Source organism: Pezoporus wallicus, unplaced genomic scaffold (assembly GCF_028554395.1).
Source record: "Pezoporus wallicus isolate ANWC-B61680 ecotype Strahan unplaced genomic scaffold, APGP_CSIRO_Pwel_v1 contig_10813, whole genome shotgun sequence".
NCBI classification, from domain to species: Eukaryota; Metazoa; Chordata; class Aves; order Psittaciformes; family Psittacidae; genus Pezoporus; species Pezoporus wallicus.
The window spans coordinates 4171-27977 of NW_026642940.1; the positions used below are offsets into that span (position 1 = coordinate 4171).

The 23807-nt window shown below is 51.9% G+C and overlaps 1 protein-coding gene across 1 annotated transcript; it reads right to left on the reverse strand.

Moving 5' to 3' along the window:
• Window positions 1-2656: 2656 nt before the first annotated feature.
• Window positions 2657-23597, reverse strand: PIP4K2B (phosphatidylinositol-5-phosphate 4-kinase type 2 beta). The gene is made up of 10 exons (XM_057433227.1): window positions 23319-23597; window positions 14644-14741; window positions 13006-13102; window positions 9392-9544; window positions 8503-8649; window positions 8101-8139; window positions 6683-6796; window positions 6151-6409; window positions 5677-5780; window positions 2657-5043 (listed from the first exon to the last, which is right to left on the reverse strand). The coding sequence occupies exons 1-10, from the start codon at window positions 23493-23495 to the stop codon at window positions 4963-4965; spliced, it is 1269 nt and encodes a 422-aa protein (XP_057289210.1). The 5' UTR covers window positions 23496-23597; the 3' UTR covers window positions 2657-4962.
• Window positions 23598-23807: the final 210 nt, after the last annotated feature.

Here is a 23807-nt window from a genome sequence, read left to right on the forward strand (position 1 = left end):
GCTTTCCTTTTCTTGAGTCTCAACGCTAGGATTAAGTTCTCTAAAGCTGTCAGGAGGAGCTTGGTTTTACACAGCAGCAGTGCTTACCTTTGTTTGAGCCACCCATCATCCCCCTACATGTGGTGCTCCCAGGAGTCAACCCCATCTCCTGGAGACAGCACAGCAGCGTTGGCTTTTCCTATCAAATTCATATGTTCTTACATCCAGGATTTGGTTAAACCAGTTCTTACTTAACCCCCCCCATTGTACAGACACATATCAGATGACTTTTCCAGTTCACAGAGGACTGAAACCAACCACGTACCTTGTGGAGGCACGGTGAGGACACTTGAAAGAGGAGAGCAGGAAGGAGCAGACGTACACAAAGTTTTACTTTTATTTTTCTCTGGTTGGAGACTCATCTTGTAACATGCATGCATTTCAAAACAGTAACAGTGTCTCAAACTGCTCCTAGCAAACAGACAAGCACAGAGGACTTCAACTTCCTAGTTAAAAAACAGCAGTGAAAAAACCCTAGAATGTTTTTGTTGTTGTTTTCTTGACTTTTAACTTCATTTATTCACATTGTTTTCAGTGGCACTGATCAGCCCTGCCCACCCTTACAACCTGCGTGTAACACGCTGGGGTGCAGCTGAACAAAGACCAGTACAACAGCCGAGTAGGGAAAAACCCAAACCTCTCAACCCGATGGATGCCCAGCGGCTGGTTCTGAGCTTTGTCAGCACTGTTACACGTGATACTCACACCAAAGAGCAAGGAAAATCAGTAGTGGCTAATCTGGATACTGGAGAATGGCTCTGCAGGAGTAGGGAAGCCAACAGGCATTAGGACACGTGGGGAGAGGAGAGGGGTTTCGTTTGGAGCTGTTGGAACCCCCATCTGTCTCAGATCGGTTCCTCAGCATCACAAACCAAGTTGAGGACACACACACACACTGACTTCAGAAAGGTTTGGACCACCTCAAGGTTCAATGCTTGGAGCTCTGCAGCTGGGAGGGAGGTGGCTGTAAAGACTGTGGGACAGCACACAACCCCTACACCAAAGGCAGCCCATAGCTACAACCCAACCCCGCTCCATGCCTTTCCTGGGCTAAGAGGCTACTGAAGGTGACTGTGGGGGTGCTCCCAAGGGGAGAGCAGGAGGTTCCTCCCAGAGAAGGAAATAAGACTCCAGTGCTTTAGTGTTCTTCCTGGTTATGAAAATTGGATTCAAAATTAGGATGCTTGGAGGTGAGAGTACAACCTCATTCCCGCAGGAATCTGGAGTTCTGAAGTTCTCCCTGTGATGAACTGCATGGCTTTTAAGAATTAAAAGCAGGTTAATCAGAGGCATGTACCAGACCAGAGGAAGGAGCCCTTGCTGTGAGAACTCCTGCTGACATTCCCATTCCACACAGCAAACCCAGACCCTCTTCCTGACACTGAAGCTGCCCCACAGGGCGGGTGCTGGCCTGGTACCTCCAGAACATGGTGCTCTATCACAGGGTGACCCACCACGTCCTCGAGTGGGTTTTATTGCACTATTGGAGCAGAACAGCACCCCCAGTCACAACCTGTGACTGCACTCAGCCTTCCCTCTCCCGCTATCTCAGACAGGGAAGATGTCAAAGTTCTAGGTTAAACCCACTTTTTAGGTCTTTAAATTTGACAGATCCCTGTTCAGAACGAGACCCTCAGCACAGGCAGGACTGTGGACGGGGGCAGCTTCCCACTCAAGCTTCCCCAATAATCCTTTCTGAACCTCCAGCTGCCCAAAGAACTGCACCATAATTCCTGGCCGCATCCTTCCCTCAGAGCAGGCTCTGAGGGATGTGCTACCCACTGCAATTCTTTCAGCCAGGGGTGGTTTGCAGTCAAAATGTGCTTCAGTGTAAAGTGTTCTGCAGGGTACATGCTACAGACAGGAATATCTACATTCAGCAACCTAGAACTAAATTCACACCAGAAACAGACAACAAACTAGCACAAGCAGTTGGTAAAAGCAAGAATTAATTGAAAGGGCTGGGGTTTTTTGCTTTTAAATACTTCGAGTTAAAAAAGTGACCTAAAACAAGATTAAAAAAAAACCAAACCAAAACAACCCCAAAAAAACAGAAAAAAAAAGTCCCTTTTAAAAAGAAATCAAATATTTGCAGCTTCACTTCTTATTCTGGTAAGAAAAATACTGTCTAGAACCAAAACTGAGCATTTTTTCAACGCAATGCTACCGCTCCAAATGTAAACAATATACAAAATGCTTCTGTTAAACCAAAGTTCCATACCTGGGGAATACATCAGGAAGTGAGGAAATCGCATGTCCTTACTTTAATACACAAATATGGCAACTTGACAGAACTGGGGAAGTGCTAAAGTGAATGGAGTTCATGGGGCTTTTGGTGTCACCCGAGCCAGCGACAGCCAATTTGATCCTCAAAGGAGGTCGGTTGGAGTGGAATAAGAAAATACAATTAACTGCTCTTAAGCCCTTTAGCATCAGCCTTCCAGAAAGATTGCTGCAGGAACTAACTGCATTTTCATGTCAGCCCTGGTGATGAATGAGGCTCTTGCTCCGAGCTATGCAAGCTTCATCTGCTGACTTTCTTTGGGTTGTTTGCTTTGTAGGATGGCTGCAGTTCACTCATCCCCTTCTCTCTTCCTCCCCCCATTTCTCTCTTCTGTTTTTCCTCTACAAATGCATGATTTCAAGCCTTTCAAAGGTCCCAGCTAGTTTCCCCAAAGGAGGATACAAACTTACCAGGCCAAAGTTGCAGATTCAATGCAGAGTTTTATAACTGTCAAGAATAAAAAGTGATTGGTATTTAATTTCCGACAGTAAACTTAAGTGCTTAGTGTTTTAAGAGAAAAGCAACCAATATAATGCCCACAAAACCAAGCTGATGATACCCTCCAAGTCCTCCCTTTTTCAAAGCATTCTCATAGCTGCATTTGTTTTGTGGCTTTTCCAGCTACACACCTTAAGACATGAGACTCTCAGGCCTCCCAGACAATGGTGTGTTAACCCCACATCACACAGAACAAGGACCGGACTCCAGCGGAGAAGAGATCTGTCCCGTGTCAAAGGGAATGACCCATGAATGAAGGAAAAGATTCAGATCCCGTTATGACCCCTAATGTGAATTCTTGTTTTCTTAAAGACTCTATTTACAGTGCACTCTCGTGGGCTGAGACTTCAGCCCCTTTTTGTCCCCTTCAACGTTGAGACCTGTGGGATTCACATCACAAATGTGCGTGTGAACATCTACGAGAACCCCAAGCCCACATTCAGAATCCAGACCAGAGCTAGGTTTAGGCTAGGGAAATTACCAGAAGGTGATGAGCACCAGTTATCTCTCAAAAGGACCAAATTCCACACAGCAAACTGTAGCACGTGTTACAGCACAGGACAGACATTCGAAACAGCTTATTCCCGAAACAAAGGCATATGTGAAAACAGTTTCAAGGCAGAGAAGCAACATGTTTCAACTGCAAGAGGTTTGTTCAAAACACTAAATCCTGCTTCAAAAAAGAGAAAGACAATTAAAAAAAAGGAACCAAGAGATCTGTAAGTGGTGTGCAGCAGAGCTAACGAAACCCAAAGCAAGTCTGACAAGCTTGGCTGTGAGAAATAGTACAAGCATTCTGGAGACAAAACAGGACGTTTTTCAGTCACTCCAATAAGTTCCAATTCCTTAAAGGGGAGGAGGAAGGGGAGGGAATAACCTGGCGCAAGTGTTCAAACATTTCCACTCCTTGACTGTTGCTCTAGAGAGGGGTATGGAGCAGAGAAGAGTAAAACCAACCACAGCTCAAGTCCTGAGTCCTTTGGAGCTGGGAGACTCGCTCCGCAGTCCCAGCTCCCAGCACTCCCCACTGGTAGCGAAGTCCAATTCCTTCGTGTGCAAGTCACATTGCCATGTGAACAATGAACCACCTAAGCAAAGAACCTCTGTCAGGAAACAAATTCAAGTACCTGTTGCAGATGGGGCTAGTAAGGAAGACTGAACATTAGCTAGATTAACACTGGCGGAAGTGCGATGTTAAGCTGTCACCTAAGAGACACGGTAATTCCCGACTGAGGTGCGACAGGGAAACGCTCCGGATACTCAAATATATCCCATATCTACAGGTACAAAATGCCTTTTTCTTTTTCCTTTTATGAAATCTTCATAGCTGGCCAAATTAAAGCACAATGGGTCCGAGCACATTATGATCTGAGGTCATTCAATGCCTCTACTACTTCTCATACCTGTTTCTTTCCGTTCTAGGAGTTACACCTCTTTAAGTGATCATCTTTGGTAGATGTTCATTTCCCTCATCTTTCTTGGAAACCAAGTGCAGTTACAAAAGTTTGTCTTGCTTAAATTAACCCAAAAGCATAAAGTGTCCCAGTCTGAATTTACCTAAAGTTCAGCGACTCCTCCTTATCAGAGTAGTATTTTCTGTCCTTGAAATGGTGAGCTAGTTTCCTTCCAATTCCTACCAAGAGGGAAATAAAAGGGTTTGTGTGTCTTTCGGGTAAAGACAGTCCAATAATAAAAAACCCCCAAAATAGTAGTTTGTGGAACCAGGCACTGCTTCACTCCCACTGAACGTGATCTAGAGCGACCCCTTCTAGACAGTGCCACGTATCATATCCCTATGGGCTTCTCTTGATCGGAGAGGAGAAAATGTCATTAGAAAGAGCAGCGCTGAAACAATGCACTTTGCTTGTTTTAAAAAGCCCTCAAATCTGTGTCTGGGCACTTCTGTTAACATAAAAACCCACTTTTCCACCTGGGTCAAGTGGACTGTTGGAGGGTGCACCTAGAATGAGTTTTTCTCTTAAGTCACGCAGTGCCACGCACTCGCTCTTGCACACTCACACACGCACACACACGCACACCCCACATGCTGCTACAGTGTCTGTTTTAGTGTCACAGGCTGCGTTCTCTGTTTGGAAGTAGCCCCCTCTTCCTCTTCATGTCTCGCTGAAGGCTGAAGACGACTATGTCAGGATATTGGAGATAAATTCATTGAAGCGCTTAGAGTACTGCTCTGGATTCACGGTGGAGATCTCTGCCCCAGCCTGCAAGGCAGAGAGGAGACAGGAGTCACAACACCTTCCTCCAAGGGCAGCAGTGCCAAGGGGAGAGAAGGGAGGACAGAAGGGAGGGATCATGTCGGCACAGCCTGGCACAGACCCATAACAAACTGCAGGTTCTAGGGGGGAAAAAAACCCATCAAGAGGTCAAGAGATATCCCCAAGGAACTGATTTTAGGTCCAGTTGGATCTTCTGCAGACCCCTGAGTCAAAGCACTGGATTTGTTCTCATATGGTTTGGAAGGAGCATGAAAAACTCCATGTCCTCCTAAACCAGGCTCTTTCCAAGCCCTTTCGGGAAGCTTGGGATTGCTACTAGGGAGCGGGACTGGCCCCAGGATGGGGATAGGGTATCACGCCCAACTGCAAGCCAGTCTATTCTGCTCTGTGAGGCAATTTGGTGTCACACCAGGGAAATCAAGCACCTCCCAAACTGGGAAAACCTTTGCAAGACAGTCTGAGAAGATGCTAAACGAGGGAAGAGCTGCTCTTGGCCATGGAATCACTGGAGAACTTCCATACTGATAGAAAAATGAGAGTCAGGAGGCATCACCCATGCGCACGCAGGCAAAGCAGAAGCCCCAAAGCCCATCCTCCCTGCAGTGGGTGGCTGCTTACCCCATGTTTCACTGTTTTGGCAGCGTGTGCAGCTTTCTTCTTCGCATCATATGGCGTAAGAATGTCTATAATGGCCATGAAGTACACTTCCTTCTTGGGGGCACCTAGCAAGGCAAGAGAGTCGCTAGCACACCCTGAGCTCTGAGCAAAGCCCCCCTCCTCTAGAAATACGTGGCTGCTTTGCTGCATACAGCAGAGAAAGCAAGGAGCTGGAGGCTGTAAAGGGGTAGAGAAGGACTGGAAACAGCACACTAGAGGCCCACATGCTCTCTGACCATGCCACTGCTCTCCAAGCATCACATCTACCCATTCCAACTCTCACCATCCACAACCAGGCACTGCACGGCAAAGGAGAGACACTTGGCAGAATCCCTCTCTCTGTGTGCACAGTCCTCCCATTCCATTCAGCCCAGCCAGACCACAGGACACCCCCCCTCTGCCCTCCAGGGCTTCCCAGCATCCCAGGATACTCACTTTCGTGGCTTTTCATGGCATAGACGTCGACAGAGGGATCGAACTCCCCGGGCCCAAAGAAACGTGGGTAGTTGAGGAGGTTGCCAGGGCTGTCAGGGGGGGTGCCATAGGAGGAGATGGGGTTGCCTCCCAGCCCATCGTTCTCACACTCCTCGTCCTCTGCCCGATCCTCCACTTCCATCTCTTCCTGCTCTGCTCGGTCAACATCGTGGATCCCAACCAGCAAGCTGTAGTCCATAATCTTCAGCTGAGCTAAAAACTGGGAGAAAGAGATGAGTGAGAACAGCAGCATCCACGTGGGATCAGAGATTATCAGTCCTACCCTGCCAGTATCCCCCTAAGGATGGGCTGTAGCGAGAGCTAAACCCTTATTAGACTCCAGAGAATCTAACCAGCATATCCTTGACTGTACTTGCTTGACTGATCCAGGAATGGCATCCTTTGCAGCTACTACTGAGGCCACAATGAGGACCCAGTTATGGGAGACAGTTACAAGCCACCGCCCCCCCCCCCCCTCCCCAGGAAACTCTACCTCCACATCCCTCTTCAGCTTCTCCAGGAAGTTCTTTTTACTCTCTTCTCCAACGTGCAGCTTCTGGCCCTCATTCAAGAAGTCGTTGTCCTTGAATGTTGGTAGATCCTTGGCCTGCAACAAGAAGCCTGGGTCAGACTCTCCAAAGCCCGGCTTCCTGGGGGAGGGCTGGTACATGGAGTGCCACAGAGACTCTGACCAAGCGTGGCCTTGCACCAGGGTGTTCTGGCTGTTTATAAGGTGAAGTGGCTCATCCTGTCCACTAAGTATGAAAACGGCATTAGGCAGAGCACACTGTTTGTCAGGGAATCCATGTGCTGAGCTGGACCTAAGGGGAAACTGAAGGGAGACACAGAAAACAACCCAACTTCAAAGGCTGCTGCAGGCTGAAAGCTCCAAAGCTGGGCTCCAGCCAGAGGTGGCCCAACCAGCTCCCACAATAGGAAAGAAATCCATTTTGTTGGCTTGTGGCTGGAGGAAGGCTTGGGGAAAACATGCTTCTCCTCCAGAAGACTTGAGGAAAGGCTTAAACCCACTGCTCTTGGGAGGAATGCGCTTGCAGCAGGCCCTGAGCACTTCTCAGGGCCACGGAAGAACATGAAACCCCTTTGTACAACTGGGAATTCATTGATTTTGTTCTTAGAATGACATATGAGTGTCTGGTGGCTTTAGACAGATCTAGTCTGAATGGCCTGAGACAAAGTGCAGCAGCAGCAAAGGCTGGGGGGGTAAAGAGCCAGCAAGCTGGGCCTTGACACCAGAGCATTCAGTGTAAATGGGAGATCCTTGGCTCACACCAGAGATCTAATTTTAGGCCAGGCTGGAGCAGACATACCCTGTGGTCCCAAACCTGAACATTCTATGTGCAAAACATGTAGTACTGTGAGTTACTACTGTGATTTCTACAGGACTTTTCCCAGCAGCATCACAGCCAAAGTTTTGCAGAGGCAGATTCTTAGTCACAAGTTCCCCTAATGGCACCAGAAACCAAACTGAATAACACACTGAGATAGCCAAGAGCCTGAGATGAGCTGCTCTGGTTTATGAAGCATCTGCTGCAAAAGCTAACTGCTGACCTGACTCAGTCTGGTACTCAGGGAGAGCTATGAAGAAATCCTTCTGTAAAGACACCATTGCACTAATGTGGGCTTGGGTACATGGGGGATTGTCCCCCAACAAATTCCCCCCATTCCTGGTAGTGTCAATATAACAGAGCAGGGTAGGGCAGCATCAGATCTGCACCATCTCTTCCTGAGCACTTACTGGGCACAGCCTGAAAGGTGGGACAGAAACAGGTTATCACTCAAGGCCCATTTAATATCCCGTGCTCAATACCCCTTTGGAAAAGGGAAGTCAGTTGGATCCATGTGCTTCCAACCACCTGGAGGAAGGAAAGGCTGGCCAGGGATGGTCCATACCTTCTCTTTATCGCTTGCTTCCCTGGATACTGTTGAGCCCTGATAAAAGAATAAAGAAAAGAGCATTGCTGCACTATGTGTCACATTCCCAAAGAATTCCTCAACCCCATTTAATTCCTCCATGCAGAAAAATAACAGAAGCAGCTTTAACATCAGTTCTCAGCCCCTTTTTCATGCCCGGGGTACGCTTATGGGTCTCCCTGGTGTAGCAAAGGCCACTTGTATTGTGGGAATGGAACAACATTTGAGCTCCAGGAGAAGCTCCATCCACAGCCCCCCCAAACTTGCTTCCCCTGAACAAAACCCAAAGCCCAGGACATGGTCAAATGGGTGTCACAAAGACCAACTCCCCCCACTCTGGAAAAGGAGCTCAGCTCCATGCCTTGCCCTCCAAACCCTCACCTTCAGGTCGTATTTCCTGTGCACAGTCAGCCTGTGACTAAACACGTTTCTGGTCACCACCATGTAGGTTTCCACTCCATCCACGGTGAGCCGGTACATGCCAAGGAACTGAGGCAGGAGGGTGTTCCCATGACACTCCACTATGAACTGGAGGAGGGCAGGGAAGGGAAGGGCAGAGGAAGACAGCACTGTCACACAAACCCATCTCTGACAGCTCAGCAAGACGCTGACAGTGAAGCCTCCAGTTCCAGCCATCTGACACCGATGGGAAAGGAAAGAGGCTTGCAAATGGCTCCGAGGGTCTCAAGAAGAGCAAGTCAGGGCATTGTAAGGACCTTCCAGCCCTGAGCTGAGACAGAGCATCCCACTGTGTGTGCATGTCTGCTGTGGCAGACTAGGTGTGCATGACCCACAGCAGAGGGAGTGTGTTGTTGGCACTGGCTAAACTTCACTTCCTGTGGTTGTGTGAGTGAAGAGAAAGCAAAGAGAAGGTCCACTGGCAGATAATGTGGACAAGGGTAGGACATTTCCAGCTGTCCCAGTTTGCCCTCCCTTCCCTGCTGCGTGTACCTGTCTCCTCCCTGGCTCCTCTGGGAAGTCTAATTCAAAGGATGGAATTAGGAGCATGTCTATGGATCTCAGGTACCAGTGATCCATCATTCATCAATACAAGGAACAGGGTGAGCTGGGAAGGGGCTCAGCACTGAGAAGAAACAGGCAGCTGTGCCGTGACTGGCTCTCCAATGCTAAGAGACACCGTTTCCTCCTGCAACAGCTCTTTGCAAGCTCTGCCAGGTCGCACGCTGCAGATCCAAGCTCCAGCTCCCCATCAGCGGATGCTCCCCCAGGTGTCTGCCACCTCCCCGCCAGGCTTCCAGACTCACCGTACCTGATGGTACTTCTTTAAGATGTTGTGCATCTCTGCTACATCCTCGCTCGACACGGCCTTGATGACGAACCTCCTGTCGTAGGTGGTGAGGAAGCGGGCCCCGCACCGGCCCTGGCTGTCACTGTTCACCGGCGCGCTGCGTGTCACCGAGTTCTGAGGGAACCAGAACAGAGCAAAGTGGGGAGGAGAAGCCGAAGCTGCCACCTCCCTGGGGAAGAAACAAAAGCAGATGAGACCTGGGGGAGCTGGGCCAGCTCCACACCCTGGCTCTGGAACAGCACACATCCCAGGGATGCTGTGGTCCACTGTAAGCGTGACGGTGGCCAAGCTTTGGAGAGCATTTCACTCATGACCATTGGAAGCATCCTTGAGTGCCCAGGTTAACCCAGCTATTGATTTACCTGGTTCACTCCACCACCTGGCGTGTATTTTTGATGAGGTTTTTTTACTAAGAGCTTTTCATACACAGGCCAAGCCTCCTTTTCCTCCTGGAAGCTTAAGAACAGTCAGGATATTTCTAAAGGCTTAAAGAAAACCAGAATACAGTGAAGGAAATGGCCTTCTTTTCCCTCAAGCAGCCTAAACTGGCAAAACCACCATTGTCTGGGAATTCTTTACAGGTCCTCCTGGAAGCAAAAGCCACCCTCAGCTTCTGCTCTTCCTACAATGGGATGAAAAAGATTGGGAGTATAAATAGCTTGGTTGTTCTTCCGACAACCAGCAGCATCTGTCTTTATATCCCTGTCTCCACCCTTAGCAACGAGCCATTGCAGCTTCTTTTCCTCCTTGCAGCACGACTGGAAAATCCCAGGCAGACTGCAGAGTATCCACAACATTCCCTGAGCCCCAACGCGTTCTGAAGCCTCTCCCCAGGTAAGGAGCCTCATCCCACTGCTGGAGCCCCTGCTCTTCACACCTTCCACACCAAGTCAAACAGGTCCCCAGTCTCCTGCTTGTTTCCTGTGTCACTCCCCAGCAGCTGCCTTCCAGCTCCATGAGCCCAGTCACCAGTGCTGGTTTAGAAACCATTCTGTCAGCCAACAGTGGTGGCTCTCACTGCTGTTTCCTTGCCACTGGTGCAGGCAGACGGGGAGAATTGAGTTGTGCTCTGAAACAGTGATACTTGGTGGTGGTCTTCAGTGTCTTTTAGGATGTCAGGGCTGGACAATGCATTTCATGCTGTGTATTTTAGCTGCTGGTTACTGTTCTCTCCTCCTCTCAGCTTTCTGAGGAGCAGGCAGCAGAGGGAGCCTGCTCTTCTGCAGACAGATAGGCGAGCAGAGCCTGCTGTGAAAGAGGGATTTACCATGTCACGCTGCAAGTGAGCTCAGAGGTTTCCTTTCAGAATGAAGCATTTAAAGCTTTTAAAACTTTAATGAAGCAGGGGAAAATCTCGGCTCCTGCCAATGGCTTTAGAAACCATCAGGAAAAGAAAGGCAAACAAAAAAAAAAGCCCCTTTGCTTCTTACTGACATTTGCAAATGAGTCCGTGCTCCACAATTTAATCACCCCTCACCTCAAAACCACAGAGCTTTTCTGGTAGAAGAGCTGGGAAGCAGAAATCATGACCACATATGGACATGACCAAATTTACAGCCCTTCGGTTTACTCCGCTCCCTTCCTGTCACTCCCACCTCTTCCCCACTTGGGGTGTTATATTTAGCATTCTGGCTCCATTCCCACTGAAGCCATCACATTTTACCCACCTGCATTTAGCTCAATAAATGTTTTCTGCTTTCTGTTCTAGCTGCCGGCTTCTAAAGAGCCAAAGATGGGAGAAGTAATCCTTCAGACCGACAGCTAAAGTGGCAATGAGAGAAACCAGGTAGTGAGAACCAACAAGCACCCCAGGGGCAGGGTGCTGCTGGCCAAGCAGCCCCCTCAAGAGCCACACACAGCCTGGCATGAGCCACTGCCAACAGCCCAGAAGGTGCTGGTGCTGCTTCTCTCTGGCACCATCGGTGCCCAGAGAACAAGCCTGAGGGGAGGAGGGAATAAATGAAACCAATAATCTCACAGGCATGTGCTCAAGAAAAGCATGTCCTGAAAATAGAAGAGCTCTTCCATCACAAGCAGGAGAGATCTGCGTGCACAGCTCGCAGGTAAGGACAGCGCAAAGAACCTGGGCTCAGCTCTGTCTCTGTCAGCTCATGGGCACTCACCCAGCCCAGAGCTGCAGCAGGCAGCGTTTGCCATTCCTCCTGGGGATGGCTGGCCCCTTGCAGAAGAAAAGCAAAGCTGACTGTCAGTTCTGCTTGAAAAACACGTCTCCGTTTGAGCAAACAGCCTCCGAGTGCCCAGCACGCCTGAGAACAGGCAGCAGAGTGGGATGAGCCCTGGCAGGCAGCAGAGAGGCAGCTGAGACAATGAAACTAAGCAGCAAAAAGCCCCAGCACCGAGCCTGGTACCCCCAGAGGTCACCCCTTCTCACAGAGGCCGGTGTGCTCCCCTCTTGGTCTGGACCAGGAGGCAGAGGATGGGATGCAGGCGCTACACAGCTGCTCTTTGCCCCATACATGAGACTGCATGGAGTAGATGCAGCATCTTCCCAATGTAGCAAGCCATGGGCTAAGAAAACAGATCTCTTCATGATACTAACCTTGAAACAGAGTGAGATCAGGCATAATCTAGATACAATCTGGGAGAATTCTGACATGCTTGGGGAGGGTATAGGGAGATGTATGTGGACATGGGAACACACACACACTCCCAGAAGGAAACAGTGCGGTGGGATCAGCAGGAACAGCCCTGCTCCTATCTCCTCTCCTCACAACACAGGCAGCAGTGAAGCAAAGAAGGGAGAGAGCAAGCAGCTTGTGCCACTCACCCACTGCTCCAGTGCTGTGGTGCCTCTCTGGGCTGGTGGATTCCAGGGAGGATTTTAGCTGAAGCCCTCAAGCAGCGAGTACTGGAGCTCTGCCAGCCCTTATCAACTGCAGCCATGCCAAAGACACCGGGTTTAATTACCTAACCCCAGCCTGCTAAAGGCCATGCAGCTATCAAAGCCACCCTCTTCTTCTGCACTGGCTTTTCCCCCAGTTTCAGAGGTCTCCAAGAAGCCTGCTACTACACAGCTCCTGCAAGCAGCAAGAGTTGTGCCATCTCTTTCACTGGATTTAAGCTTAGTGGTATTAATACAAGAAAATCTCCCCTCCAAGGCAAGTCTGAGCCTTTGGCCTTTGGGGTCAAAGCAGCAGCCAGCTCGATAAACCCAATTCAACAGCACCAATCCTTGGCACACACTTGGTCAAAGCAGCATCCGAACCTGTGAAGCCACGGCAGACTCATTCTCCTTGCAGATGTTCTGCACTAGATCATGGTTATCCTCCAGCTCCTGCCTGTCTGCAGCCATCTGCTGCCTCTTCTTTCCTGCCTAGACTGCACGCTCTCTGCAGCGGGGACCATCTTTTCATCCTGCAATTGCCCAGTGCTTGGCACAGCAAGATCTACTCTGCTGCTGTGAGCCCTTGGGGTTCTGGGAAACCCATTCCAACTGTGATAATAAACCCCTAAAAACTGGCCCCATGAGAATGTTGTATCACATCTCCTCTGCCGGTTTGGTTCTTGTATCCCAGGGAAAGGTGTTTGGAGGGCAGGGAGAGAAGAGACTGTACCTGGTAGTCTTGATCATCGATCCCAAATCTCTCCCGGAGGTTTCGGAACACCAGTGGACAATATTCCTTAAATTTAAAGCGACTTGGCAGGTTTTCCCTAGGGCAAAGCAGAAAAGAGATTCTTGTGCAATGATCAGCTTGGGAAATCACACTCAATTCTTCTCCCACCTCACTGCTAACCCCCCCCCCCCGGGATAGCCAAGCCCCCTCCTACCTACGAGGGCCCTATTCTGCACGTATTTACCCTCATGAGGGTAGCTTGTTTCTCTGGATGCCTACAAGAGTCACCTCCTCACAGGAACATTTGCAAGCCTAAAAGGCTTTTTGCATGAGGATGTCTGTCTGAACAGAACAATCTCCCCTGTCACAAGCACAGATGTGACAGAACCATTTCTCTCTTTCCCCTTCCTTTGTTGCTTTGTTCCCTTCAGTAACACAGCTGCCCCCTGCAACACACTGCTACTGTTCAAGAGGAAAAGCTGCAGGAAAGGAAGGGGGGAGCTCTGATTTCAGATCAGATCAGATCACTGGTGCATCAAAAGAAAGGTCAACACGCGACAAACCGTCTGACCCAGAACCCAAAGGAGAGGACAGGGATCAGCTCCAGCCAGGCGCGTTCCAGACCCCAGCATTCCAGAGCCAGCTCTGCTGCCAGGCCTCCCCAGAGCACAGTGGACACCTCACAGCATTCCCCATGGCTGAAGGATGCTGCCATCTCCTCCCTAGCAGAGCTCTTTGTCTGCCCAGTGGGAAGAAGCAGAGAGGATGGTCCTGCTTGGACACAGTGGGAGATGTTGGCAGCTCATTCTCAATGAGAATCCTTTGCATTAATATGTGGGAAACCAAACTCTCTGTAGGAGAAGAGGGAAGAGCAGATACTGCAAATTGTAAGCGCCAGGGAAGACAAACTTTTGAATCACACTCCCACTCCTCAACACTGATCCCTGTAAAATTGAGTGAAACTGAAGCATTAATCAGGGAGCACCACACACACACAGAGCCAGGGTGGAGAACACGGCGCTCAGCATCAGTCACAACCACGGCTTCCCCAGGGATTCCAAACCTTCATCTCCAGGAAAAGGAAAAGGGGGTAACTCCAGACAAAACCCCTGGGCCAGAGGTTTAACACAGCCTCACAGCTGTCTCCTGTGAACAGTCCCAAAGGGACAAGGAACTCGGGAGGCCACAGAGAGAAAACTCCTGCCCTCTGTTCCATGCTCCATGGGATTTGGGGAATACCCAGACAGGACACTGCAGGAGTCACTGTCCTCCATCAGTTTTGTGCATAACCAAGATTCCAAGGCCCTAGGGCTGGAGTTTGCTGCACAAGTTACACCTTGTGAACTCTAAACTGTCCAGTCCAGTTATCCACATGTAACTTGCTTTGCAGTGGTGCCACTTCTGAGCCTGGTCTTACCAGACTTCTTATCCCTCAAAGGCTATAAACCAAACCATGAGACAGCATCTCAGTGACAAACTGACCCTCACCATGGCCTCTTGAGGGGTCTGGGCAGGGCACAGACTTGGGGCATGTGTGCAGCCATGCCATATCCTCTTGCCATTGCAACAGGGAACAAACCAAAAGGCCGTCACCGTGCCACAGCAAAGAGACAAACAAGTTGGGAAGCACCTACTTACTTGTTGAATAGATGATTGTCCACCTTAATCTTACTGTAGGCTTTAAAGTCATCTGGCATTAACATGACAGGGACAGGAACATTGCTGAGCTCGTTGATCTAAAAGAGAAAGGAAACAGAGACTCAAACCCCAAGTTCCACTGCTCTGCAGTTACTGTCAATGGACTTCAGGGATGCCAAACACCCCAGAAGCTGGTTTGGAAGCAATAAAACCCATTAGACTTTTAGAACAACTTGCTGTGCTGAAGCAACCTGGAGAACACTGTGGTTACAAGCGGTAGAAGCATCTCAGTCAGTCATGTGCTGAGCACTCTTGAGCCAACCTCAGCTCTTCCATCTTTTCACCTTCCGCTGATCATCCAAGACACAGCTTAGAACTGAGACAAACCGACAGAAATAGCAGATCTCCTGTTTTAAATAAATCCCCTCTGCTTTTATTTAGGGAATGTTGCATCAGCCAATCTCTTAACCAGTTCTCACCATCACAAATCATGGATGACCGAAGCCTCCAACGTGGCCAGAGCAGACTGGGGGGAGCAACACAGCACAGCTCCCCTGTGGCTGCTATTCCTATGCTTTTGCTGTCTCTTGTTGCTCTTATCCCACCTTCTCGAAAGGGATGAGTCACTCCACTAGATTGTTTTTGCTCCTTAGTCATGCGTGTGCCAAGCACAGGAATAAGGGAAGCAACAGAATGAACCTGCAGCTACTATTGTACAGCCAGGCTCATGCTACAGCACCCAGCAGCGAAACAGCACTGGTAAAAACCTAGCACATAAGAACAGAATCCACCTCTGGGCTGGATGTGGCCACCCTGCTCCAGCCAAGCCCAGGCACTGACAAGGCTGTGCCAGATTCAAGAGCAGGTCAAGAGGCAGCACTGAAGACAGCCCCAGTGTCATCCATTCACATGGACCTCACAGGAATCACACGAGTCCCATCCCTCTGAACTGATATTAACCCACTGGATTGAGGAAGTCATTCCATTCCAGCTCCATTCCCATAACTCTTGTGCCAAGCAGGTAATGCTGGAGAGGAGCAGCCAACACTGGCAACAGCGGGGTTTGGACAGCAGTCAGGCCTGGAGTCTGTTCCCAACACCAACACCTTGGGCAGGGCAAGTGACTTCCAATAGGCTTGGAAACCACCAGCACTTCCCTGCTGCCTGGGAACAGGGTCCAAGCCATCAGCCTAAGGACATGGACTCCAGCTCCGGGATTCCCTGCTCCCTGCATGCAACATTACACACAATACTGTCCAAAGAGCTGCTGCCACAGCACCTCTGGAGGCAGAAACAAAAGGAGGCACAAAGGGAGCTGCTCTGCAGCAACACAGAATCACACAGTTTGGGTTGAAGGACCTTAAAGCTCCTCCAGCTCCAACCCCTGCCATGGGCAGGGACCCCTTCCACTGCAGCAGCTTGCTCCAAGCCCCTGTGTCCAACCTGGCCTTGAACACTGCCAGGGATGGGGCAGCCACAGCTTCTCCGGGCACCCTGTGCCAGCGCCTCAGCACCCTCCCAGGGAAGAGCCTCTTTACTGTCTAATCTGAACCTAAGGAGGCCAAGGGAGGCCCCAGCTCCAGAGACGTGTGATGAGCTGTCTGATGCTCTGAGCAAGCCTTTGACAGGGTATGGATTTAGCCCATCCTTTCCCCATCATTCCCAATGACAAAACCAGAGCAGATTTAACAAATGTCAGACGGGAGAGAACGACACACACACACTGCAATGAGAAAAGATGACTATTTTCAGAGCCTGCCATCCCACACAACAGATAAGCGGGAAGTAAACCGGGAACGGCTCCGTGAAGAGCAGAGATGGTGCTCATTAAAGCTCTGCCTTGGATTTCCTTTACAGCAGCACCGAGGAGCATTAAGCACTCCCATAAAGTGCTTTGGGATGTATGGAGAATGCTGCACAAATGAATGAATAATGCCACAGGCTTCCCATCATTTGTAATCACAATGGGAGCAGGGAGGAAAATACCCCCTGACTTCAGCTAAAGGCTCAATCCTGCCCAGGGCTGTTCCTTGAGCAGTAGGTAGGAGAAAGGGAAGGCAAAAGGGACGTCCCAGATGCTGATGTCCAGCTCCCAGCTCCTGCCGGGAGCTGCATCAAGCAGCTCCATGCACTGACTTTCCCCTCAGGGCACCAGCTCATTCTGTAGCTGCCTCCAGCCACTATTTCTTGCTGTCTAACAGGAGGGGAAGCTCCTTCCACACGCCTGTCCTCAGCCTCTTCCCAGCTATTAGCAGCTTGTTCCCGAGCGGAGGAAGGATGCTGAGAGGGAACAGCCATTTGGAGAGAGTCTCCTCCCTGCCAGGAACTGAGACACAAACGTTAGCAAAGTGAGATGTCAAGACGTCTCTGGATGTCCTCATTTCTGCCAAAGCACAAAGCTCAGAGCAAATGTTGTACCTGTTGCAACCCTCCTGACTGGCAGAAACGGTGCGCCAGGATTCCTCGGCTCCTTTAGAAGATGCCCCCACTCTTCCCAAGGGAAAACAGCCTGACACCAGTGAAAAAATCCCCCTCTGAGGAAGCCTCTCCCCCCCCTTTCAGCTGCAGTCAGCAGAGATTTCTGGATGCTCTGGGATTCCTGGAGGAGACAGGGAGAAGGGGTCTGTGCCAGGCTCTGCATCACTGACTGGTCACTGATGGCCTGTTCCCCACCACGCAAGGCAGCTCCTGGTCACTGCACCTTTGCTCCTGACACCAGTCTGAAAGCAAACATGAATGGTGGGGGGTGGTTTTGTCCCAGCAAAAGGACACGCACTGTGTGCTCCCACAGTGACTCCTGCGCTCGATGCCTTCCTCAGGACGTCAAAGGGATTGGAATGGGAAGCCCCCACACTGCCTTCAATAGGGATATCCCAACCCCTCCCTCCTCACAGTATAAGGCTCAGCATCCAGCTCCCCTTCCTAAGGCTTATCAGGCCAGGTCCTGCAGCACGGTGCCAAGTGAAACCCTAGGAGAGCAGCAGCAGACAGGACAGGGATCCTCTCCTGCGGCTCATCATCACATCATGCTGGAATGTGAGCAGCCTCCGAGCGCAACGTGACGAACGCCTGGCACATGTTTGCTCTCTCGCCTTCTCCCCAGGGAGAGGCGTGGAGCAGGGATTATATATAGCAGAGTCTGTGTCTCGGAGTATTTCTGCTACAGAAGGCAAGGTCACAGCAAGGTGCAGAGTGATGAGGTGCCCAGCAAGCCCCTGGGGAGCCCTGCCCCACGGGTCTGACCCACCTGGTGCTCATAAAAGAGACGACACCGTCACCCAGCTGCAGGAGGTCTGTCCCTGCCAGGACCTGGGGAGAGCTCTGGGTACAAGGTGCACAGTGAGGTCTTGGATTGGGGTCTTTGGAAGAGGCAGCAGCCAACAGCAGAGGTGCAGCAGACACAGCCAGGCAGCAGACACAGCCAAGACAGACAGCAGAGGTGCAGCAGACACAGCACCGCATCACACACCTCGGTCCCTCACCACATGGGTTGCTGTAGGAAGCACAGTGGCTGCAAGGAGCAGGTCCTGCTGCATCACAGCCTGTGCCTGGGGTGGGGGGGGGGTCCACACCTCCCCATCAAATGCTTTAATGGTCCCCAAGGGACCAGAATTAAGACCAGCTGATGTAGAGCAGGAGCTCTTCAGCCCTGAGCCCTGTTCTCCAGCCCCTGCAGGTTTCCTGTAACACATCCAGCTTTTCAGATCTCACCATCTACCTTTGAATCCTCTGGAAAATAAGCCCCTGGTTTTGCACAGTCCTCTTAGAGCAGTTTTCTGTTCCCCTGGGTAGGGGACATACACACAACCTGACAGGGACCAGTCCAGGCTGAAAGCACCACGAAGAAGAGCATTTGCCACTGCTGCCCTTCCCCAGGAGGGACAGCGTGAATGGGACATGCTCCTCACAAAAGGCTCAGACGTGCCAGGCTCTGAGAGGCATTAAAACAAGACACATTTTAGCCAAACCAACTGACATCTTCCCAAGGCACCAGCAGGGGAGGGAAGAAAGAGATGCTTCACATTTCCCTGCTGGTTTCCCCCTACGGTGAGAACAAAGGAGCCACTTCCCAAGCAAGGCAAGGAGTCCGCTGCATCCCGAGGTCAGCCCGGCCAGGAGAGAGGTGAGGCAGCCCATTGCCTGCTGTGTCCAACAGCCATCGGAGAGGGAAAGGCAGGCAGAGGCCAGTGCAGCAGGGACCAGGGCTTGGGGCAACAGTGGGTTAGAAAATGCCCCCTCCCCTCTGTCTGATCAGCTTTTACTCTCCAGTCACTGGAACTGCAGAGCAAGAGCAGTCAGCAGGATGCTGGGTTTATCTATAGCTGATAATTTGTCTTCCCCACCAAAGCCAAGTCCTTTTTCACTCCGAGACACATCAATAGCGTGTGTCATTCAGGGACAAATGGGCCAGGCAGGATTTGGTTTCAAAACCTGACTGTAGCCTCAGAGTAGCAATTACCATTAGTAAATTGATGGGAAAATGCGAGCTGTTTACTAACAAGAGCCAGATGATGGAGTGTGTGAGTCTCCTCTCCAGGATTCTTTACACCAGGAATTTGCTCAGGGAAGGAAAAATACTTTGCCCCTCTCCAAGTCTTTCAAGCAGACTTTCCAAGTGCTTTGTGAGGATTAGTTAAACTTCAGAATCCTCCGGGGAAGCAGGTAAAAGACACATAGAAAAATCACTTCAGCATGGAGACAAACTCACATCTGCAGCAAAACTTTGCCTCTGCTGGGCTCTCTGTGCAGGGATTTGAGGAAAAAAGAGTTTTCCATGAATTAAAGCATGATTAAGCAGTATCCAAGCTAATACCCCCCCATGCAGTGCTATGGAAGCATGAATCTTGATTTCTCTCAGTGCTCTGGGGACACTTTGGGCTTTAAGAGGGAAAAGCAGCATCGCCCAATGACAGCAAACCCACCTCTGCCCTGAGGAAGTACTTTGAAGCCTGCTGCAAAGGATCCTGCATCCCAATGGAGCTGCAGCACAGGCTGAATCGGTCAGTGCTGCCTTGCTGATGTGGGGCAGGCTGTGCCCCAGCACCTCAGCAGGGCCTCAGGACCACTGGAGAGCATCTGTCCTCCCCATCCATGCACAGGCAAGCAGAGCTAGTGCTTCCCTTGCTTCAACCACCCTCAGCCACACGAGTCAGGGGCAGAGCAGGCAACTGAGCCCCATTTTCCTTATTGAACCACCCAGGAAAACCTCTTCTCTCCATGGCCCAAGAAGGAAAAAGCCTCCTGGAATCTCTATTTTAACAGGAGGTCCCTGGATAAGAAGGTTCAGAGCAAGGGCCTTGATCATCCATCACCATATGTTGCACTCTCCAGAGGTCAATCAGAGGCACAGCAGACAGCAAGTGCCGGAAAGCACAAATCCACACTCTTTACCCTGTGCCAGCACCAACTGATGGGACTTAAATGCTTGCTATGTGGCAGATGCTGCTCTGGCAACACCAAACCCAGTGCTGCAGAGAAGGGAGAAGCGTGCTGCAAATCCCAGTTCTTCCACTGGAATACTCCATAGCTGCGTTCTGCACCAGCACCACTCTGAAGGGTCCCAGACGTGCTGGTGCCTCAGCCAGTGATCCAGGGAGAGCAGGAGCCTGCCCTGGGCAAGATCCACAGAGCAAGAGGAAGAGATCTACCCATTTCCACAAACATGGGGTCTGTTTATACCCACCTTTCCCTACCAACACCCACAGAGCTCCGGGGGCTGTCGCCAAACGGATCCAAGAGTCACCTCTCCAACAAGTCCCTGGGATCCCAGTGCCTGGTAGAATCAGCACCTTACAACCGTTTCTATGGTTTCCAGAGCATCACACAACGCTGCTGTGCTCATCTCGCTCCTCTTGCGAGATGGCTTCTCCCTTCCAGAACCATCCCAACGTTCCCCCCTCCTTGCACATCCAGCCAGGGCATGGATGGAGAACACGCACGGAGCCCAGCCCCAGGAGCTGAGTCTCCTCTTGCAATGCCGTGACGACAGCAGAGCTTCCCCAGGAACCATGGCCACGGCTGCTGGATTCCCCAGCGCCTGACAGCAAACTCGGACATCAAGAGTGAGCCTCTGGGACTCCACTTTTCCCTCCTAGCTGCACAAGTTCTCCTCTCTCTGGTTTCTTAGCCCCAAAGTGAGCTCTTGGACTAATCCCACCCACATTTGGCTTTGATTAAACCAGCCCCAGTCCCATCCCAATCCCAATCCAGGCAGTTTAAACGCTGGCTGGGGAGCCCCACGACAGCTAAGACCCAGAAAGGCTCCAAACTGGTGCTCCAGAAACCAGCTCCTGCTCTTGGTGTGCCAGCATCCCTGCTCCTGAACCTCTCCAGAGCCAGCACTGTCTGCATGCACACCAGCTGCTCACAGGCTTGTTTAAACACAAGGCAGGGCCGAGCTGTTGCCAGACTCGGTTAATGGACCCAAGGGAATGCCTTCAGTCAACAGAAATGGTGGATTGGGGAAAATGGGTGTTCTGGTTGCTTTGCCCACTAAAAGGTTCATCCCAAATGGACAGGATCTCCCTGGCACAGCCTCGTGGTTGCGCCAACAGCCATGCATCTCCTCCTGCTATAGAAGACCCCAAGGGAGGGCTCCACAGGCACAGCCAAGAGATTCACCTCTCCTTGTAAAGCCGTGGCTCAGGAGCCGAATACTAAAGAACCCCCCAGAAAAGAGGTTTTGAATGAAGTTCCATGGCACCCCCGAGAACAGGTCCTGCCCACACCCACTTCCCATAAAGCACCCACACCATCTCCCAGCCGCACACTGGGATGAGCAGCAGCTCAAGTGCCATCAAAGCCACCTCAACAGCGCTCGGGCACTCACAGGAGTCACCCAAACCCAGACCGAGATCGGCAGCAGAGAGATGGAGGAAAACCAGCAGGAATTTGTTGGGGAACCCTGGATTTCCAAGGGTGAGGAGGTCACAGCTGAAACGTTCTCACCCCCTTCCCAGCCCCCTCGGGTCCTCCTTTCTGGAAGCAGCTTCTTCAGAACACCCATTGGAGACAGCCTCACTACCAGCTCTGTGCTCACCACCACCGCAGCTTCCTCCCTTTCCCTAAGCATTTCATAGCCAAGTGCTCCAGAAATCCCATTGCCCTGATCCAGTGCCTAAAAAAGTTGCCAGATCCCTCCTGCTACAAGAAGCTCACCCCAGAAAGGGTAATTGCCACCAAGCAACAACTGTCCCTAAGGGGCCGCAGATGAAACTCCAAAGAATCCCTCCGATTTCCATTTCTTCAGGGCTCCACTGATCAAAGCCTCATTAAAACTCATTACCCTGCTTCCTGGGAAGGCTCTGAGCAAGCAAGCACTGGAACATCCTTTGACTCAGAAAGGCAGCTGCGTTGAACTACATTTGGAAGCTTCACTCCAGCATCAGGCAGGCTGGAAATGCAATTCTCATCATTGTGTGTGTGTGTGCTATTGGTACCTGCAAAAATTAAAGCTTAAATCCCTTTCACTCTCTAGGAAACAGCCACTAATCCACTATAGGTGTCTTTGAGCCCTAGGAGCATATTAACTTAGGAAGGGATGAGGTTTGTGGGTTCTCTGACTACCTGAATGCACAGCATCCATTCCCCACATCCCGGAGAGAGCAGTGGTAAATCAATCCTCCTTCCCAGCACGAGATCTGCGCCTGGCATCAGAGACGAGGGAGAAGTTTCCAGAGCCAAAACATGAAAGCTGGCTTTGGGAACCTCCAAAGGAGAGGGATGAAAGCACTGAGCCATCACAGGCATTCCCAAGGGAGCCCCCTCCTGAGCGAGACCTGGACCAAGCCATCACCCAGAGAAACCAAGAGTCCAGCAGCGAAAGCCTGAAGTCAAAGGGAACACGAGGTTGGGCAGAACGGAGCCAAAAGACCCTTTTGTCCTTTGGGATGGAGATGAGAGGCATCACTGTGAAGACCGGGACTGTCACCGTGCGAGTGGGACCTCGACCCCGCGCTGTAACGGTGCCATAGGGATGGGACAGGGGGTGTCAAAGGGATGCGCTCAGGGCACCAGCACCTTGCACAAAGGGGCGTTAACCAAAAGGGCATCGCTCCCCCCCCCCCCCAATCCCGGGATAAAGACCCAGGAGCGCTGAGGAAGAGGGGATGGAAAAGGGGTTGGGAAGAGGCCGCAGGCAGACGGGTGGGTGTGCGGGGGCTGCGTGCTCCGGCACAGGGACGTGTCTGGCAGCAGTGAGAAAGACAGGGACACCCCGATCCATAGGGAGAGGGAACACACCCTGATCCGGGGAGGGAGGGGGGGGAACCCGACACACCCCACCTTGATCCATAGGGGCTCCCAAACCGCCTGGACACTGGGGAAGGAGCCCCAGCCCCACAAGAACGGCACCACAGGGACACAAGCGGGAAGCAGCGGAGCCCTCACAGGGCTCCCTGGGCCGGGGAAGGGAGGGAGCGGTGCCGACCCGGGAGTGCGCTGGGAGCAGGGATCCAGGGAGGGAGCAGGGATCCAGGGAAGGGATCGACTGCCGGGGGGGGGGGGGAAAGGCTGCGATAAAGGGGTAAAGGGGTGTGGGGGGGCGAGGGGCCTGGGTTGAGCCCTGCCTGAGGGAAGGAGGGAGGGGGCGAGGGATGAGGAGGATGAAGGCTCCGTCCCTTGGGTCTGGGGGTCCCGGGATGAGGATGTCCGCGGCCGAGGGGCCCCGCGCTCACCGTGTGGTTGGCTCCCCACATGAGGACGCTGAGCAGCGGCTCCGAGGCCCGGAACAGCTTCACCTTCTGGCACACGAAGTGCTTCTTCTTGGTCTTGGTTTTACTGGCGCTCAGCACCGTGCCCAGCGCCGCCCCGCCGCCCCCCGCCGCCGAGCCCCCCGCGCAGTTCGAGGCCATGGCAGCGGCACCGGCAACCGGACCGAGCCCCCTCCTCCGGGAGCCCCCCCTACCAGCGCCTCCGCATGGTTCCGCCCGGGCCGGCACACGCCCCCCGCCCCTACCCCGGTGGTACCGCCCGCTCCTGTCAGCCCTTGCCCGTTGGTCCGATCCGGCCCGTTAGCTTCTCCACACCCCCCCCGGGTGTCCCCGCAGTGGTTCCGTCCCCGCCTCCCCCTGTTTCCCCCCCCCCCCCCCCCCCCGCCCCCGCGGTGGTTCGCTCCACCGCTGAGGCCGGCCGAGCCCGCTCCGGCCCCGCGCTGAGGAGGCGCC